Here is a 20,824-nt window from a genome sequence, read left to right as displayed (position 1 = left end):
GGATGGAGCGGAGGTACTGTAAAAAGGTTTGTGCCTGATTGACAAGGTTTTGCAGGGCTGTTGGTGAAGGTTAAGAACTGGCAGAGTCTGAACAGATGGAGGTCATGGTGGAAGGAGGGGTTGCAGCTGGAGATGAGTAATTTGATGGAAGGCCATTTTGGGGGGATTCCATGAGCCAAGCAACAATGCTTGAACAGTAAGTTGGACTGGGTTCCACATAGCAATAAAGAAGCTTCTCTATATTCGCCACTTCAACTGCTGCCACCCATTCCATGCCAAGAAGTCCCTTCCATACATCCTTGCCACCCACGCCTGAGGCATCTGTAGTGACAAACAGCCACTCTCAGAATATACCAAGGGTCTCATTGAGGCCTTCACAGACAATAATTACCCTCCCAGACTCCATCTAGGATGATTATATTGTCTTAACCTTATCAATATTTTGAAAACTACTTAATCATTTTTATTAGATGCTGGAAGTGATAATGTTAGACATAAATGCCATGTAGATTCAAATGTCTCGGGATCAGTGAATAACTCCTAAAGTAGACAGGGAGCTCTGAGCTTTCTTATGCTCTTCATTTGATGCTGTTAATAATGTTTTACAGTCATTTCTAATCTTCAGAGAATCATTAATATCACTATGAAAGTTCTGTGTACAGTGCTTCAGAATAACCATCTCAAAAGCACTGAAAGTTATAGAAATTCAGTCCAGTTAAAAAGCATTTATTGTAATAACTCTTGCTCATGCTTATTTCTGAACATGCCTTGACCTGTTAAAGAAAAAAGAAATAGATTGGTAATGACAAAATGAAATTAGATACAAAGTACAGCTGATGACAGAATGGGAAGATTCCAATTTTTGTTGTGAACGATGGCGGTAGAGTTTAGGCTTGTTTTCTGCACCTATGTCACATGTCCTCTGACAACCTATCAGTGCTCAGTAGAGTTCTGAGTGCTCTGCTGTGAGTCCCATAGCTAATGCGAGCTTTAAATAAGATCATAGCGAGTTGTCTAGTTAATTTAAATTGTGGTGGCAGAGCCTCGTTCAGTTCTTGTCCTTTTTGAACTTACGAATGTTTTATTACACAGAAATATAGGATAAATGCAAGCTTTTTATATTCTATGGCCAATGCTTTGTAAAAGAGTTTATATCTAGGATTCAGCATTTACATGCAGGACAATGAGTTTAATTTACTACTAGTCTTATCTTCTTTACTCTTAATGAATTTGGGAGATGATTATATTTTTCTGTTTGCTAGAAAAGATCCAACTTGATGTTAGTGGAATTCCAAAGATATTTCTCCAGCCAAATTTTGATCTCACTGTGGAAGAGACATTCAATTCTGTGTTCCCTTTTACAAAGGAACAGGCAACTTTTGGTTCTGATGGTGAGAACACAAAAAATTCTTATAATTCTGGGAAACTAATACAAGAAAAGGTAAGTACTCCACAGCTTTTTAATGTCAGTTCAAATAATAAATGTTCTATGATGTAATCATAAGCTAATGTTTTTATCACAAAGTTGTGTATTTTTTTAGCTTTCTCATTATCTGGATACCGTAGAAGTTCAGATTGCTCACCAAGTTGCCCATAAATCAGAAGCCTTCTTCCATGCTATGACATCTCATGATGCACTATCTGAGCAGATGAGTCAGACTATTAATGATGTTAGAGCCCTCAGGTAAGTAACTACCCAATTATGAAGAGTTTTCAGTATAATGTGTGTAAAAGTTTACTTTATGGCGTATAATATTTGTTTAGAGAATTAAATGTATGCATAGATTAAAATTACCTCATGTCTTCACTCACCACATGTTTTTACTTGCAGGGAAAAAATTCAGCATATAGACAAATCTGTCGTGAAGGACTCACTGCAAATACTAAGACTTGAGAGACTGCGATGCAATCATGCAAGTGTTGTTTCAAAGGTAATTATTGACCGCTTCTCTATCTATCTCTCTGTCTCTCTCTCTCTCTCTCTCTCTCTCTCTCTCTCTCTCTCTGTCTCTCTCATATAACTATATAACTGGAAAGCCTTCTGTTTATATTTGTAGCTGCAGTTGATGGCAACAGTTCATCAGACTCAACCCACAATTCAGCTTCTTCTTTCAACTCCAGACTATGTTGCTGCTCTGGAGCTAATTGCTACTACCCAGGAGATACTGGTGAAGGAGCTGGCAGGAATACACAGTTTTCGGTATCTTTTTCTGTTTCTACTGTTATATGATGAGTTTATTGTTTTAAACTTTTTAGTTTGACAGTAACAAATATCTCAACGATATCTCATTGTTATTGTATTTAGGCATTTAGGTTCACAGCTGCTTGAAATGGAGAGGCTTATTGATAAAATGTTAAGCACAGAGTTCGAGAGGTATGCAACAGCTGACTTGAATCGACCACTGAATGACAAGCAACAAATTCTTGAAGGGGTTAGTATTAAGGCTATCTTGTTTTCTTGTTAAAATTCTGTATGGTTTTCTAGTATTTCAGTTCCTCACCAATTCGGAAGAGTATTGTGTACACTGTTTGGTGTTCAGATATAACAGCTCTTGCAAAAATTACTGTAGAAGAAATCATTCACATAAAGTTTTGTCCTCCATTTATTTTTTCAGAAATGTCAGCTGGCATTTTTATTTGATATTCGTATTCCATTTATGTGCAGTGAAGATCGAAAAGGGGGATGGGTATATGAATAAAATGTGCATGCTTATAAATTACTTGAAAAATGGGAAATATTTGTGACTATTGAAGCAACTTCTAAGTATGGAATTACGGCTTTTCAGAAAATGAAATGTTGGATTTCAATTTTTGTTATGTACATGTGTGATTTTATATTCTGTATTTACATGTGTGTTTCTTTACTGAAATATGATTTGAAAGTCAAGTGAGCTGCTATTATCATAACTAGTTCATCATGTAAGTAAAAGGGTGAAATGTATTGCATCATTTTACAGGACAAACTGGTATCTATAATATTTGGTATGCTGCGACAGAAACATCTGAACTTCATTGACACCTACAAGGAAGAAGCTTTCACAACCATCAAGGCAGTTGTTAAACAGGTTGGCAGACATACTTTATTAGTTACTAAATAGTAAGTACTTAATACTGAATGGCATCAAAGGCAGGTAGTAATTGAAAAAGGCATGAGGCAGTGTGTAGCCTATACCAATACTATTCAAACTAGAACAAACACTAAAAGAATCCAAAAAGAATTTTGGAAAGAGAATTAAAGTTAAGGGAAATAAATAAAAAATACTTGTTATTCTGTCAGAGCCTGTGAAGGACTTGTAAAGTCATTTGAATAGAATGGATAGTATCTTGAAACGATGTGCTAAGATGAATGCTAAAAAGAAAACTGAAGTAAATTAAAGAAGTCTTAAGAGTCGGGGCATGAAATATCACAAGTTTAAATGTAGTAGGAAAGTTAGAATACTGGAAACGGGAAATGAAAAGGTTCAATCTAGATAAGTGGGGGACAGTGAAGTGAAATGGAAAGAAGATCAGGATAATATCAAGAGCAGCAGAAAATAGTACAACATGAGTAGGTTGCATTATGAATAGGAAAGTAGGTCAGACAGAAAGCTACTTTGAACAGTTCAATGATAAGATTCTTCTCATCAGATTCGACCTGCTATGGACAGTTCAGTGACAGATTGTTCTCATCATATTTGACAGCAAACAAACATCAACAATGATAGGTCAGGTATAGAAAAAGTGTTATTAGGATATGTAAGGGGAGATGTAAAGGGAGATGGAAAATGTAGCAGTCATGGGGATTAGAGCGTGGTTGGTAGGGGAAGGAGTAGAAGGAAGTGTCACGGCAGAATATGGGCTTGGCAATAAGAATGAGAGAGGAGAAAGATTAATAGAGTTCTGCAATAAATTTCAGATGACAGTAGCAAACAGTCTCTTCAACAATGACAAGAGGAAGAGGTATACTTGGAAAAGATCTAGGGACACTAGAAGATTCCAGCTAGAGTACATCACGACCAGACAGAGATTTAGATATCAGATATTGGATTGTAAGGTGTATCTAGGAGTAGATACAGACTGACACAATAATTAGTAATGAAGAGTAAACTGAAACTTAAGAGAATCATCATGAAGGGTCAGTATGGAGTGAATTGAAATACTGAAGTACTGAGGAATGACGAGATGCATTTGTAGTTTGCTAATGATGTGGATACTGTGATAAGGAATATGATAATAGGGCGGTTCAGTAGAAGGGCAGTGGACATCTCTAACAAGGGTAATCACAGGTGTTGGACAGTCAGGCGTAGGTACAAGGAAGATAATTCCGAAGACACCTTGGTTACTAGAAGAAATACTTCAGGTGATTGACTAAAGGAGGAATTACAAAAATATTCAGGGAAATATAGGAATAAAAGCCTGTAGGAATGAAATAATGCAGCAAAATGCTGAAAGAAATTGAAAAAGAAATTGTCTTTGACATTATGTTAACAGCTGTGGCCAATATGAGTTGTTATATTATTCTTAAATATCAGGTACTCAAAGATGCCTTGTAAATCTTTCTATAGATTATCAGCTTGGACAGATCTGTGCTGCCCTCAGTGGATCTTACAACACATTAACAGCACTTCATGATCTTAATCAACATGTAAGTCACATAGTGATGTTGCATCGTTTTACAATAAAAGGTAGCAAGGAACATGAGTGTGTCAACATAAATAACACAAATATGAAATATACATCATGTTGTACTGATGACCTAGTGCACTTATTCATTTAATACCACAGTGGAACCTATGTTGACCTCGACAAAGATAGTTTTATCTGTGAATGTGAGATAGTCTTTTGTTTTTTGCAAATGACAAATCTCGAAAAAAATCTAGTCTCATAATCATGTAAATGAAGTAGGTTCCAGTGGATATAAGTTGTAATGGTAATGCTGAGATGGAGAGACTTTTACAGAATAGATGAAGTTGAAAAGCTGCATCAGACAAGTCTTTGGACAGAGACCTCAACAACAACAACAACAACAACATCAACAACTAGTACAGTGTCACATTATTAGAGAGATAATCTTCCCAACTATTTAAAATTTTTGTGCGTACACACTTATAGAAATATCATGAAAGATAACATAAGATTCATAAATAGACGAAGATTACTGTTTTGCCTGTTAACAAAACAGACACACAGAGGTGTCAAATACTAAAGATTCATAAAAAAATTACTTCGGCAGTAGTAGTGCAAGTAGTCTAGAAGGATAACAAACATTTAAAATGCTATGCGTGTTAGCACTTCAGGGAGAGTGCCTTTAACCATGACATTCAGCAGACTACAATTGTTGAAACATCACAGCAGCTGCTAAGTAGCTACCCCTCTCCTGTCACTCTCAGCCTCTCTTTCCATCAAGTCACGGCAATATTGAGGATTTTCCTCGCACTGGAAGGCCTCGTACTGCACACACTCCAGACAATGTGCAGAGAGTTAATGAATTGGTGACTGCTGACAGACGCATCACAGTGAACGAATTGTCTTGCTACATCGGGACAGGGGAATGAAGTGTTTGCAGAATACTGAAAGTGTTGGCGTTAAAAAAGGTTTGTGCCAGGTGGGTTCCCAGGATCACAAAACTTGGATGGACAACCCTGAAACACCCGTCTTACAGTCCTGATATGGGTCCATGTGACTATCATCTCTTTGGGAAACTAAAAGACTCTCTTCATGGAACAATGTTTGAAGATAACTCCCTTGTGCACGCTGCCAAACAATGGCTCCAACAGGTTGGTCCAAAATTTTACCGTGCAGCTATACAGGCACTGGTTCCAAGATGGCGTAAGGCAGTTGAGAGGGATGGAAATTATGTGGAAAAATAAAAATATTGTTCCTAAAGGATGTATCTACACACTGTAAAACTTTCAAACATGTAGAATAAAAGATGGATAAAAAAAATAGTGTTTATTTCTTTTGGAGTGACGCTCGTATATCATATTCCTAAAATTGTTCAAATATTTGTCAAACAACAAAAAACTTGTCGGATGTACCTCTGTGTGGTCGGAATCCACATTGGTATTCGCAGAGTATCTTATCGACACACTTCTTTATTCTTTCATTCAGCACTCCGGAGAAACTCTTATATACTGTATTCTGTAGGGTTATGCCTCTGTAGTTTTCACAATTGAGATTTTCTCCTTTCTTATATATTAGGCATATTATTCTTGTATTCCACTCCTCCAGCATGGTTTCATTTACCCATATGTTCTTTAATAGTTGAAATATTTCAAGTCTCAGAGGCTGCCCCCTTGATTTTACTATGAGGGTTTAATGAAAAGTAATGCCTCCACCTTCATTAACTGTGTTTGGATGGGAGTATCTTAATAAATCACACTCAGAAATAATCCTTAAAATGTGATCTTTAATTACCAGTATTCACTTTTCCACATAATCACCAGCCAGTTGGATACATTTCTGCCAACGATGAACAAGTTTTCTCAACCCGTCACGGAAGAAGTCGGTACTCTGTTTCCACAACCACAGTCTCAGAGTTCTCTCAACACCTTCATCAGAAGCATAATAATGTCCTCGCAGATCGTCTTTTATTATCGGGAACAGATGGAAGTCAGATGGTGCTAAATCTGGACTGTATGAAGAATGCTGTATGGTGGTGATTCAGTCTCTGAAGTTCTGCTGTAGTATCACATGAAATGTGGGGTTTGGTACTGTCATTTGGCAGGAAAACATTTCCCCTTTCCTTTCAGACCTTTGTTAGCCTTGCAGCATTGTGATGTAACGCTCTGAGTTTATTGTTGTTCCACGATCAAGGACATAAACGTGGATAACACTTTCTGTGTCCTAGAACACTGTGGCCATGATTTTTCCAGCTGAGGGTTGCATCATGAATTTCTTTTTTTTCTGGGGTGAGTCTCTGTGTTGTTATTACATTGACTGATGTTTCATTTCTGGGTCATAATGGTGTACCCACATTTCATCTCCTGTCACAATTGAATGGAGAAAGGCGTCACCTTCATTCTCATAATGCGAAAGGAATTCCTGGCAAATTTCTGGTCTGTGCGCTTTCATTTCAGGAGTCAGTATCTGGGGCACCCGTCATGCACAGATCTTCAGACAGCCAAGCAAAACAATAATGTGACCCACACGTTCTTGTGAAATGCTGATTGTGATTGCAATTTCTCTCTGAGTGATACGACGATAGTCCTGAATCAGTCTGTCAACATTTTGCTTTTGAAACTCTGTGGTTGCTGTCACCGGACGTCCAACTCTGTTTGTCACGCAGATCAGGTGTTCTCACCTCAACATTTTTAAATGTACTCGCCCAGTGGCGCACAGTACTCGCATCAACACAATCACAATAAACTGCTTTCATTCTGTGATGAATTTCCTTTGGGGTGACAACTTCTGCTGTCAAGAATTCAATTACTGCATGTTGCTGAGATCCCATTCACCTCCTGAGCAGGGTTCCATAATTTACACTGTAACAACACCACCATTCAATGCCAAGGCTTCCTGCCAGCTGGAGCTGTAGAGAAGAGGCTACGGGACAAGCCAGTACCTACCGCATACTAATGCTGCGAACTGTTGAAGAGTTAGAAGGTGGAGGCATTACTTTTCAGTCAACGCTCATAGTTATGACATGATCCCATCTTCAAGGGATGCACTATTATTTTTTAGTTCATTTATCACTGCTTCCACTTCCAGCATTGTTGGGTTTTGTGCCTCATCCCTTTCAATTTCTCTAGCCTCTATGTTCTCTTACTGTTCCTGTGTACCTCTTGGGGAGCCTGATCTGAGTTTTTGGTGAGCATATCTTCAAGTATTCTGCGCACCATTTCTTGATCATCTCTTATTATCTCACTGTTTCTGTTTTTGCATGCATTTTGTTTTGGTTGAAAATTTCTTCTCATCTTTCCCACGGCATGATAGAATTTCTTTGTTCCATTGTGTTCCTTTAATTCTTCTGTCTCAGTAAACTTTGATTTCAGCCATTCCTATTCTTTTTCTTGGATATTCTTTGGGCATTGGATCTTAATGCTTTGTACACTCCCACATTTCTTCTCGTTTATGTCTGTATCATTCTCAGTCGTGCTGCATTTTTATGTTCTATTACTAACCTGCATTCATCATCAAACCAATCATTTTGTGCATTTCTTCTCATCGGGACAATGTCTTTTGCTGCTGCTTTCAGCGTTTTCTGGATTTTAGTCCATCCCTCTTGGATTCCCATTGTTTCCTCATTGCAGTAAGTGCTTCTCTTAACTTTTTCTTGGTATGCTTTCACAACTTCTGGCCCCCTACTGGTCCGGGGGTTGGAATAGGCCCGAGGTATTCCTGCCTGTCATAAGAGGTGACTAAAATGAGTCTCACATGTTTCGGTCTTTATGTGATGGTCCCCTGTGGGGTTCGACCTCCATATTTCAAAATTTTTCCCGAAGAGCAGTCCAGTTGGGGAAGGGTGCCTTACATGGTGCATCATGTCCATTGTGCACTGAGATGTTCTGCATCCCATGTCAAGGTGGATCTGCACATCTGCTCATTTTCGAGCTGTTGAGCGAAGTCACCCTCCATCCACTATGCGGTATTGTTTTTTGTTCTGACGATGGTAATGGACTTGTTTGCATCTGATACCAGCACCATAGCCAGTCCATTCTGGTGGGGCCGCCATGTACATGTACCCTGTTGGTTGTAGCCTCCTGACCACACAGGGATCGCTCTGCTGATGCCTGCGCCACGAACTCTCCATGTGTGCCAAGGGGTAGATGCCCATCCCCCTGGGGCATTGGGACTTCCGGAAATGGCCATCCTGCCAGGTGGCCTTTGCTGCGGCTGGGTGGCGCCCATGGAGAGGGCCCCTGATTGGAGTGGGAGGCATCAGGACAGATGACACATGTTGAAGTGTAGTACATCATCTCTTGCTGGTGGTCAAACACCAGCAGTCTCTAAGCATTCATGCACTCAATTCAACGTACAGAAGTACGGCCCCAAATCATTCCCCTTCCTGGCCACATCATGGGAGGAACGTCAGGCTAAGGATGGCAGTGGATCTTACTTGCCTCAGTACCTTGTTTGTTCGAGAGCTGAGGATTCTTTAATGATAATGAAACCTCAGTTTTTTGTTGAGCATTTAGAGAAGTTTGGGGAAGTGGAAGGATTGTCCAAAATGAGATCTGTGTCAGTCTTGATCAAAACAGCATCCTCTGCCCAGTCACAGGAGTTACTCACTTGTGACAAACTGGGGGATGTTTCTGTAGCCATCAAGTGCCATAAGAGCTTATATGGTCCAGGGTATCATATTTCACCATCTTTTGCAGTCTGACAATGAGCTGCGCTCCAATTTAGAGCGGTGAGGTGTACATTTCGTTTGGCGTGTCCACTGAGGTCAGAGGGAGAATCAGGTTGCCACCGGTGCCTTCATCCTGGCCTTTGAGGGTGATACATTTCCCGAGAAGGTCAAGGTGATGGACTACTGCTGTGATGCAAAGCCCTATATCCCCCCCCCCCCCCTCCCCCCAATGCCATGCTTTAAATACTGGAAGTTCAGCTATATGTTTTCCCGCTGTACTTTCAGCGTCACATGTCAAGATTGAGGATGCCCATTACATCCCAATACTCCATGTATCCCGCCTCCCATCTGTGTCAACTGCAGAGAGCACCATTCACCTTGCTTGGCAGACTGCAGAATTCTCCAGAAAGAAAGGAAAATCATGGAGTATAAGACCCTGGACTGACTGATGTACACTGAGGCTAAGAGGAAATTTGAACGTCTACATAACACCATCTTACGCTGCTGCTCCAACAGTTCTAGCCCCATCAACTCCATCAAACCCAGTCACCTCTCAGAGCCAGAAGGCTACACCTGCCCCCCGGATGGTGAGGGGCACCTGTCTTCATGTTGCTCCTGAACCACCTACTTCAGGAGCAACTTCCCACCAACCATTGGGGAAGTCCGTTCCCACTTCTGAGCCGGAGAATCGTACAACTTCTTTGGCTCCTCTCGCTAGGATGGCTCCTTTTGGCTCACTTCATTTCCAGATTTCTACTAGAGGAAAAGATGATACCCGCCAGTAGCTGACGAGTCCAAAAGCAGCTGGTTGTAGGGCTTCACGCTCATCCTCAGTCCCAGAGACTGATTCTGTGAAGTCCTCCCAGCCAGGGAAACCCAAGCAACAGCACGAGAAATAAGAAAAGGAGACACCCAAGAACAAGGAACTTGCAGTGGCACGCACACCACTGCTACCTACAAACTCTGTGTCTGAGGGTGGGGTGGAGATTCTGGCATCCACTGAGGACCTGGATCTCCCCGGACCTTCAGACAATGGATATAGACTGCTCAGGCAATAAGTTGGTGGCAATAGATTATAAAGCTACTTGTTCGTCGAGCAGCTTTATATTTATAAACTTAACTTTTGGGGGTTCATTTTTAGATGAAGAAATCGGAGAATTCTTCACACTTCACATTATTTATTTACAGGCGTCACTTGTACAGACTCTCCAGCCGAAAACATCACAAACAACTGACTGACTCTGACCTCGCATCATCTCTGCTTATATAGAATTTTAACAATCACTCACAAAATATTGCATTATTAATTCTGAAGAATTTCAAAGTTACAATTAAAATGTACAAAATGTTTGCGAACAGACATTACATCCGAATAAGGAAAAATTAACAATATTAATTGACGTAATTTTTGTAGTGTCATCACTAGGTTTAAATATTAAAAATCGATATGGTTCTAATTACAATAATGTCTTTTGTGAATTTTGAGTTATTTAATTAATTACAGTTCGGTTTCAGATACTAACATTTAATGACATCACAAATTCTGCTTTCTATCAGACTGTATACAAGTAAGTTACAAATACGCCCTGAAATACGAAAAATCTGAACATTGTGTGATGCAAACAATTGGAGAGTTAATCAAAATGTGTTTACAAAGTACATTAATTTCAAAATAGGATATACAATGAATAACAAGTACGAATACATTGCTTGGTAATCACTTAAAAAGCTGTTTCTCAAGATAATGAAGCTTTTTCTATACTAATACATTTCTTGTTCCAAATGATCGTAATTAGTGGCTCTGACCACTTATACCAATACTTCTACAGTATCTTATTATCCGTTACTTTACATTTCTTAGCTCACCCTGCTGATGAATCATTTAATTTGGCATTTATTATGTAATTCCGTTAATGACAACAATGACGACAATAAAAGTCTTTTCACAACGAATACAGAATATTACTAGTAAATGCGACAGACTAATATATAAATACACATAGGTACACATACAAATCCCTAGGGCACTGAATTGTCCAATAACTACACAGTTACATATCAAAAAACAGTTGGTATCAGTCATTTCAGTTAACCCACGGGTCGGGCTGTATTGTTATACACCCCCCCAGCCACTCTTACAAGTGTAACTTGTATGAATGGCTGCTAAATACCCTCCAAAATAGAATTTCTTTTTTCTTAGCTGTTACTCCAGTCACTGGTGCATGTTGCATATCTTAATGAATTGGCAGCTCACAATCATCCGTCCCAATGCGCTGTCCATCTTGTGTCTGCAGCCCCTCTGCTTCTGGCAGTCTCTACACTGCAATAGCACAGTCCACTATTAGTTTTTCAGTTTCTTAATTTTTTTTTTTTTTTTTTTTTTTTTTTTTTTTTTTTTTTTTTTCAGGTCAGGTAAGGATCTTTGATACAGTTCTCTAGGTAGGAACAGGGATGAACTCATTTCGCAAGGTACTCGTGCAGGTTACAATTAAGGTCACATCAGGTATAAATGTATCAAAATCATTAACATACTATCCTACACTATTAGTATATTTATAGACAAAATCACACAAAATTAAGCATCTCTAAACTGTAAGGATTTAGCTATATACAACTTAAAGTTAATGAACAAAAATGAATTATTTATGTATCCTTTCTTTTTGATTAATATTTCAGCATAATACACTATACAGCATATTAAATGTCCCAGATATCCTTTAGCTCTTTATCATATCAAACACAAACTCACTGATTGTTCATTAGCACACCACCTTGTAATGACAAACTTACTCATTTTTCACAGTACAACTTGTCCATTTAGTAACACGTGTACATCCTTAACATTGTCCATTTGTATATCTCATTGGCAAACTAACAAAATCATGACCAAGCCTATAATCTTCAAAGAACCACCCACAAATCAAATACATACTCTACAGACCATAACCACAATGACCTCCATTATCTTATATCCCCTTGGATTCTATTCTGTAATGAAAATGCTAACAGTAATTTATTTACAATATTACATAACATAGAGTACACACACACATATGGATCTGGAAAAGTTTTACACCACATATTAATCAGGAATTATAGTAATAACTATTGCCTGAAATGCTTAAAGAATTATTAGTCATTAGTCAAGGGAGGATTCAAATTTTATACACAGTTAAATTTATTTACTTATTTTCAAACAATGTCACTCAATAATCATATGACATACAAAAAAACTTATACTAAAAGAATGGCTAGTATTTTCAGTGAGAGATAACTTCGTTATAGGTTTATAGATGAGTAAAAGATGTATCATCCGAAAACGAAAAGAAGAAAATAGAATGCTACATAGCTCGGAGACCTAGTGCTCGGCACGCACTTGATACAGGATGTATCCTCCTGAGGGCTTTTACATTATCTTATTTTTTCTTGGTATTTGACACTTGTTTATAAGGTTTCAGTTCAGTTATGTTACGTAAACCAAATAGTCTTCCTGACTTTGGGTACACTAATCTATATGCATTTGGGTGTGGCATAGACTGAATTTTGAATGGGCCAATATAGATGTCAAAGAATTTCTTTAATTCATTGCTTATCGCTTTGGATTTTTCATGTGTTTTCACCAGGACCAGATCATCAATTTTAAAATTTGTAGGTTTCAACTTCTTGTCATGTTTGTTTTTTCTTAGTTTCCCCTGTTGTTCCATTACTTTCTTGACTATTTCTTCTCTTTCCTGTGGACTCATAGCTTTACATGCTGGGAATTCAATTAATTCGTTGATCAGATTTGGCGGTTTCTTATGATACAGTATTTCATATGGGCAGAACCCAGTAGACGAATGTTGTAAGCTGTTCAGTATATCTTCAAAGCTGTCTACGTACTCTATCCAACTCACATGATTTTTGTTGCAATAAGTTCTAAATAATCTCCCTATTTCTCTCATGTAACGTTCAGCCGGATTGCTGGACGGGTGATACGCAGAGATCAGAATATGGTTTATGTTCTCATCCTCCACAAATGTTTTCCAAATTTTAGAAGTAAATTGTGCTCCATTGTCAGAGAGCATGCTCTTTGGTTTTCCCACCTTTGTGAAATAGTCTCTTCTAATTTTCAAAATGATGTTCTTACTTGTTGCTTTCTTCAATGGATATAGTTTAATGAATTTTGAAAAAAGATCCACCATGACAAATATGTAACAAAATCCTCCTTTAGCCTTAGGCAATGATCCATAAAGGTCAACTGCTACAAGTTGTAGTTGTTCCTTTGGCAAGATGTTTTGCATATATCCTCTGCAAGTTTGATTGCTAACTTTTACTCTCTGACACCTGTCACATGTAGATATTTGCTTTCTCACTCTCCTAGCAATGTTGTAGAAGTACACATTTTCTTGAATCTTTTGGATACATTTCAGTGTCCCACAATGCCCGAAACTTTCATGTACATACTTTATCAACACTTCAATATACTGTTCTGGCCAACACAATCTCCAAGTGTCACTGTCTGCACTGTATCTTCTGAATAGTATACCCTTATGCACTTTATAATACTGCTCTACTTTCTCATATCCTCTTTTACCTAGATAACTTTTAACTAACTTCCAGTTGGAATCATGGTTTTGATATCTACGGATGTCATTACAAATTTTCCTGATTTCATTCTCATCTTTCACCCCTTTTAGATACATAATCCGAAACTCCCTTTCACACTCATCACTGTTATTTTCACCTTCTCCTCCCATTGGCAACCTTGATAGAGCATCTGCGATTTGATTTTCTTCACCTTTTATATATTTTACTGTATAGTCGAACTGCTGGAGGAATAGTGCCCACCTGGTTATCCTGCTGTGATGCAAAGTACACTCTTGTATGTAGATCAAAGCCTTATGGTCTGTGTATACTACCACTTGATGTCCTAATAGGTAATTCTTGAACTTGATGAAAGCCCAATAGACTGCTAACAATTCTTTTTCGGTGACAGTGTATGACTTCTCATGTTTCTGTAAAGTTCTACTGGCAAAAGCTATTGACCTGTGCTCCGTCACACCATCTACAATCTTTTCTTGGAACAAATGAGCTCCCAGTCCATAGTCACTGCTGTCGGTCATGATACAAAATGGTTCTGTAAGGTCAGGTCTGTATAACATTTTACTGTTGCACATCTGTTTCTTGATGTTGTCGAATGCTTCCTGACAATCCTTGTCCCATACCCAAATGGTGTTCTTCTTCTTCAACAAGTTGTTCAAACACGGTACATTTAAAGCTTGATTGCTGACAAACTTCCGGTAGTAGCCACAAATTCCATAGAATGATTTAAGTTGTTTCTTAGTCTTGGGTGCAGGAAATTTTGCAATGGCTTCAAGTTTTTCTTCATCAGGTAAGATTCCTTCTTCTGATATGGTATGGCCTAAAAATTTGAGCTGTTTAACTCCGAATTTGCACTTCTCTAGTTTTAATGACATGCCTCCCTGTCTTAATTTGTAACACACTTCACCCAACAAATGTATATGTTCTTCCCAACTTTTTCCTGTTACAAGTATGTCATCAACATAAAGGATTAGTTTTCTTAACAGTTCTTTTCCTAGAACAAAATCCAATGCTCGAATAAATTCTGCAATTGATACATTAAGGCCAAATGGTACAACACAATAGCAATAACATCTTCCTCTATATAAAAACGCAGTATATTTTCTAGACTGAATCTCTAATGGTATCTGATGGAAACCAGCTGTTAAGTCTAAGCTAGACATGTACTTCATATGTTCAAACTTATGTAATAACTCATCTATATTTTCAGGGTGATCAGTTTCCCTCTCAAGGTATTTGTTTAAATGTCTTGAATCGAGCACAAGTCTTACTCCACCATCACGTTTGGAAACCACCACCAACGGGTTATTGTATGCACTATTACATCTTTCAATTACTCTCCACTCTTCCATCTTTTGTAGTTCTTCCTCCACAGCTTTTCTTTTTGAAATGGGTACTCCATAGGGTTTGATGAAAAATGGTTCGTGAGGTTTTAGTTTAAGTCTACATTCATAGTTCTTCACTTTCCCAGGTTTCTCACTAAACACATCTTTGTATTCCCACAACAAACTGCTTAGTTGATCTGTCTGTTCTTCATTTAAATTACCAGCTTCTTTTAGTTTGGTGGCCACTAATTCAGCATACTTGTCTTCACTGCAGTCTTCTTCATTGTCTTCCTTGTTAATGTCGATCTTCTCATCTGTACAAATCACTCTTCTAATCTGAAAATTATTCTCTAGGCAATTTTGGATAATTAGTTCAGTCACATGTGTTCCATCTGCCTTTGGCTTGGTGAGCTTTAACTTTTTGTTATTCCAGTCAAAATCTGCATTTACTCCTTGTATCCAATTCATTCCAAACAAAATATTCTCATTGAGATCAGGTACTACAAAGCATCCTTGGTTATACTGTACATCATTAATAGTGAAAGATATTAAGGCTTGCCTGTTTACAACTTTGCTGTGCCTACCAGTTGCTCCCTTAATTTTGATTCCAATAACAGGATATTCTTCAAAGTCATCACTATGTCTTATCTGGTCTCTAAATTTTTCAGAAATAGCACAGACAGGACTACCCGTGTCTAAGAGGCAAAGTCCTTCATAATTTGCAACTTTTATACGTATATACGGGCAACCTAAAACTTTTTCCTTCTTACTGTCCTCATTTTCATCCAACAGATCTTCTTCAATATCTCTAAAGTCCAAGTAATTTGTACCATTTTTGCCTGTACAATTTCTCTTACTTGTCTGAATTTTACTTAATGCTATATCAGATGATTGCTTGATGTCACGTCTGTCCTTAACACACTGTCTGTTTTTCCCGGAACTGATCCCACTGTAAGCCTGTTGATTGGTTCTACCTTGCCAGTTGGAATGCAATTCTTCACAAATAATCTTGATGACCCTTTTTATTCTGTCACTGTCACTATAATCCTTGTAAGTATCCCATAACATTTCTAGCATCTCATCTACATTATGATGGCTCTCTGCATGTTCCTTATCTGATGATACCTTCCCAGTTTTCATTGGCACAATCTGATCTTCATATTCTTCACAAATACTACTGATATCATCTTCTTCACTACTAATTAAATCTTCTTTAACCTCCAAATACACCATGTCATCTAATTCTTCCTCACATTCATCATTACTTCCAACACTTTCACTATCAATATTACTACATATGCTATCATTTCCAACACTGAACACTTCTACAACATCTTTACTATGACCATCAGAATTGTTGACATGTACACTAGTACAGGTATCATCACTTAAGTGCTTAACAGGGATAGGTTCTTCTTTCATTAATTTACTTAATCCAAACTCATCAAGATTACTATCAGAACCAACATTTTCCTTGCAAACTTCATTACCACACTGATTATATAGACTTGAAATAGTTTCTTCCTCTAACGGAACTTCCTCAACATTCTTACAGATGCTATTACTTCTATCTACAACACTTTCATTCATACATTTCCAGAGTTTACTGTTAAACTGCAATTTGCCAATTTGATGCACTCGTCTTACATTAGTACTGTCACTTCCACTCCAACATCTTCGATTATTCTGTCTTCTGTAATTATTTTCGGTGTCTCTAGACCAGTGGTGTTTAGCCTGATTTCGGTACACATTTCTTGCCCCAAACTGACAGGCTCCCAATGAGGCATCTGTCAGTTTAAATTGCCTTGTCCTGATTGGTGATTATCAAATTGTCTGTTATTATTTTCCCAAGGTCTCTCCCTGCTATTGTGCCCTCTGTTTCCATCCCCATTACTATGGTTGATCCATCTGTTATCACTATTATTACTCCTGCCTTGATTCCTGCTTTGGTTCCACCCCCCAGTTGGTTGATTGCCAAATCTGCCATTGTTTAACCTCTCATTTCTCTCAAAAGCTCTATCCAACTTATCTACATACCCCAAGAACTGATCTACAGAATCATCTGGTCCATAAATCAACTCCCACTGTACTCTTTTTGGTAGTCTTCTTTTTAATGCATCTATTTGTATTAGTTCATCAAAAGGTTTGTCGAGGTGTACTAATTTCCTCAACTGACTTTCACAAAAACACTTCAAGCTACCATCACTTTCCCTATACATTCGACCATTCAAAAACTCACTTTTAATCCTAGCTTGCTCAGAATCTGACCAGAACTTATTTAAAAACTTTCTTTCAAATTCATTATATGACATGGTAGAATTAACATTCTGATTTGCCCACGAGATTGCTTCTCCATCCAAAAATCGTTTAACAAATTTAATTTTTACATTATCTGTCATGTCATTACTAAAATTATCCTGACAATGCTGTAAAAAATCAACTGGATGCAATTTCCCATCTCCTGGAAAGCATTTTAAAGGTATGCCACCCCATACACAATTAAAATTGCTAACAAAATTTCTTTGGGCTACACCTTCTTGTAACTCTACAACTTTCTTACTTAAACCTTCAACATTATTTTTAAACAAATCTATTTTTTCATCACACTTTAGATCTACATTACTTATTTGATTGGAAATTTCTGCAAATTTTAACTCTGAATTCTTTTTATTGGATTCAAGCTTTTCTTCTAAGATTCTCCTAGTCTGAACAACCTCTACTTTCAGTTTTGAATTTTCTACTTCTACATGCTTATCTAGTTTTTTGAACCTTTCCTCATTTTTGGACAACTCTTGTGTGAAATTAGTTTCTAATACATCAACCCGTTCTTCCACTGCTCCTACACGAGTATTGAGTTCACCCTGCCCTGTCTCGACAGTCATTTTTAGTGCTGCCAAACCATCCTGGATTTCCCTTATCTTACTAGTATCCTGCCTAATCTGTCCCATCTGTTTCTTCGCTTCTTTCATATGTTGCATTAATAACATTAACAGATCGTCTCCGCCTACTCTTCCCTGTGCAATTGGAGTACTTGTGGCGACATTTTCACTGGAACCCTCTCCACCAAAACCTCGATCTACACTTAGTTCACCGATACTCGATCCTAGGTCCGAAGTGTTTTCAATTGATTCACCGCCTACACACTTTTTATCAGCCATAGTAAAATCTTTTCCTCAAAAAAACAAAAAAAAAAACACACATTAATTAAAAAACTGTTACTCATCTGAATTCCAGCGGTGCAGTCCGAGAATTTGGTCCATTATCATCAGATCAGTTGTTATGATTTACGATCTCCCCATGCAGGTGATGATTTTCTTTGTATTTCTTTTCCACACCAACTCTTCTCATGCAGCAACATCCACTCGTTCTGTGCGTCCATAAACACAAAAATTTCTTCACAATTTATGTTTAGTGTTCGTCTTGCGGTCACCTGAAACAATTACTTTTTAAAAACAGTTCCGATTTCAATCATCAAATCCCAGCTCACACCACCACTTATAAAGCTACTTGTTCGTCGAGCAGCTTTATATTTATAAACTTAACTTTTGGGGGTTCATTTTTAGATGAAGAAATCGGAGAATTCTTCACACTTCACATTATTTATTTACAGGCGTCACTTGTACAGACTCTCCAGCCGAAAACATCACAAACAACTGACTGGTTCTGACCTCGCATCATCTCTGCTTATATAGAATTTTAACAATCACTCACAAAATATTGCATTATTAATTCTGAAGAATTTCAAAGTTACAATTAAAATGTACAAAATGTTTGCGAACAGACATTACATCCGAATAAGGAAAAATTAACAATATTAATTGACGTAATTTTTGTAGTGTCATCACTAGGTTTAAATATTAAAAATCGATATGGTTCTAATTACAATAATGTCTTTTGTGAATTTTGAGTTATTTAATTAATTACAGTTCGGTTTCAGATACTAACATTTAATGACATCACAAATTCTGCTTTCTATCAGACTGTATACAAGTAAGTTACAAATACGCCCTGAAATACGAAAAATCTGAACATTGTGTGATGCAAACAATTGGAGAGTTAATCAAAATGTGTTTACAAAGTACATTAATTTCAAAATAGGATATACAATGAATAACAAGTACGAATACATTGCTTGGTAATCACTTAAAAAGCTGTTTCTCAAGATAATGAAGCTTTTTCTATACTAATACATTTCTTGTTCCAAATGATCGTAATTAGTGGCTCTGACCACTTATACCAATACTTCTACAGTATCTTATTATCCGTTACTTTACATTTCTTAGCTCACCCTGCTGATGAATCATTTAATTTGGCATTTATTATGTAATTCCGTTAATGACAACAATGACGACAATAAAAGTCTTTTCACAACGAATACAGAATATTACTAGTAAATGCGACAGACTAATATATAAATACACATAGGTACACATACAAATCCCTAGGGCACTGAATTGTCCAATAACTACACAGTTACATATCAAAAAACAGTTGGTATCAGTCATTTCAGTTAACCCACGGGTCGGGCTGTATTGTTATAAGATGACCCTGAGGCGTAAACTGTCTCATTGAATGCTCCATGCCTTCAGAGTCTCACGATGACGTCATCCTCAAGTGGAGTTGCGGCAGTTTTTTCCACTGTCTGGCTGAGCTACGGCAACTGTTGAGCTTTACACCTTCTTTCTGCATCACCCTCCAGGAAACCTAGTTCCTGGCAATGCAGACCCCCTGCCCTCTACAGCTATAAGGGATACTACAGGGACTGTAGCAACTATAATCGAGTGTCAGATGGAGTTTGCATTTATGTCCTAAAATCAGTCTGTTGTGAAACTGGGTCCTTTCATACCCCTCTTGAAGCTGTGGCTGTCAGAGTAAGGGATGACATAGGAGAAATAACTGTCTGCAGTGTATACATTCCTCCAAATGGTGTGGTACCCCTGAATGTATTACCTACACTGGTTGATCAACTCCTTAAACCTTTCCTACTTTTGGGATATTTTAATGCCCATAGCCCCTTGTAGGGTGGCACCATGCTTACTGGCTAAGGCAGAGATGTCGAAACTTTACTGTCTCAGTTTGACCTCTGCCTCTTAGATACTGGGTCTGCACACATTTCAGTGTGGCTCATGGTAGTTGCTCAGCCATTGATTTATTAATTTTCAGCCCAGGACTTCTCCCATCTACCCACTGTAGAGCACATGACAACCTGTGAGTTAGTGACCACTTCCCCCATCTTTTTGTCACTTCACCAGCATCATGTCCATGGACGCGTGCAGCTTCTTACATCAATAATAGACGTGGCATGTTGTGCCTTTACTAACATATAGTCTATTTGATTGACTACTCCACTTACATTTGATTTTCATGTTTCAAGATGTATTCTTTTGTGTGGAAAACGTGCTTCTGATGATTAGATTATTTCTAGCAGCAAACTTACATAACGTTTCTCCATTCTCGTTACTTTCTTTATGTAATGTGTATCTCCCAGATACTCTTTCGTATTTGCTTCGCCCAACCTGTGCATTAAAATCCCCCAGACTAAGAGGAGATCATACCTTTGTACTTCACTGCATGCCCTTTTTAGATCTTCATAAAACTTTTCCTTTGTTTCTTCATCTGCTTCCTCTGTTGGTATGTATGCTGTTAT

General features: G+C 37.9%; 1 protein-coding gene and 1 long non-coding RNA gene across 2 annotated transcripts in view; one reads left to right on the top strand and one right to left on the bottom strand.

Annotated features, from left to right (window-relative positions):
- LOC126278062 (vacuolar protein sorting-associated protein 54-like) overlaps window positions 1-20,824 on the top strand; it is a 135,588-nt gene that overhangs the window by 42,365 nt on the left and 72,399 nt on the right. Inside the window, exons 5-10 of the mRNA XM_049977883.1 lie at window positions 1,263-1,441; window positions 1,542-1,684; window positions 1,832-1,931; window positions 2,058-2,200; window positions 2,306-2,432; window positions 2,958-3,065. Coding sequence (XP_049833840.1) covers window positions 1,263-1,441; window positions 1,542-1,684; window positions 1,832-1,931; window positions 2,058-2,200; window positions 2,306-2,432; window positions 2,958-3,065 — 800 coding nt within the window. The remainder of the gene's footprint in view (window positions 1-1,262; window positions 1,442-1,541; window positions 1,685-1,831; window positions 1,932-2,057; window positions 2,201-2,305; window positions 2,433-2,957; window positions 3,066-20,824) is intronic.
- Window positions 10,430-19,708, bottom strand: LOC126278063 (uncharacterized). The gene is made up of 2 exons (XR_007550642.1): window positions 18,397-19,708; window positions 10,430-11,591 (listed from the first exon to the last, which is right to left on the bottom strand). It is a non-coding gene; the product is annotated as an uncharacterized LOC126278063 (long non-coding RNA).

This window comes from Schistocerca gregaria, chromosome 6 (genome assembly GCF_023897955.1).
Source record: "Schistocerca gregaria isolate iqSchGreg1 chromosome 6, iqSchGreg1.2, whole genome shotgun sequence".
In the NCBI taxonomy this organism is placed as follows: domain Eukaryota; kingdom Metazoa; phylum Arthropoda; class Insecta; order Orthoptera; family Acrididae; genus Schistocerca; species Schistocerca gregaria.
The sequence above is the reverse complement of the archived record's forward strand: the minus strand, read 5'-3'. Positions and strand labels throughout refer to the sequence as shown.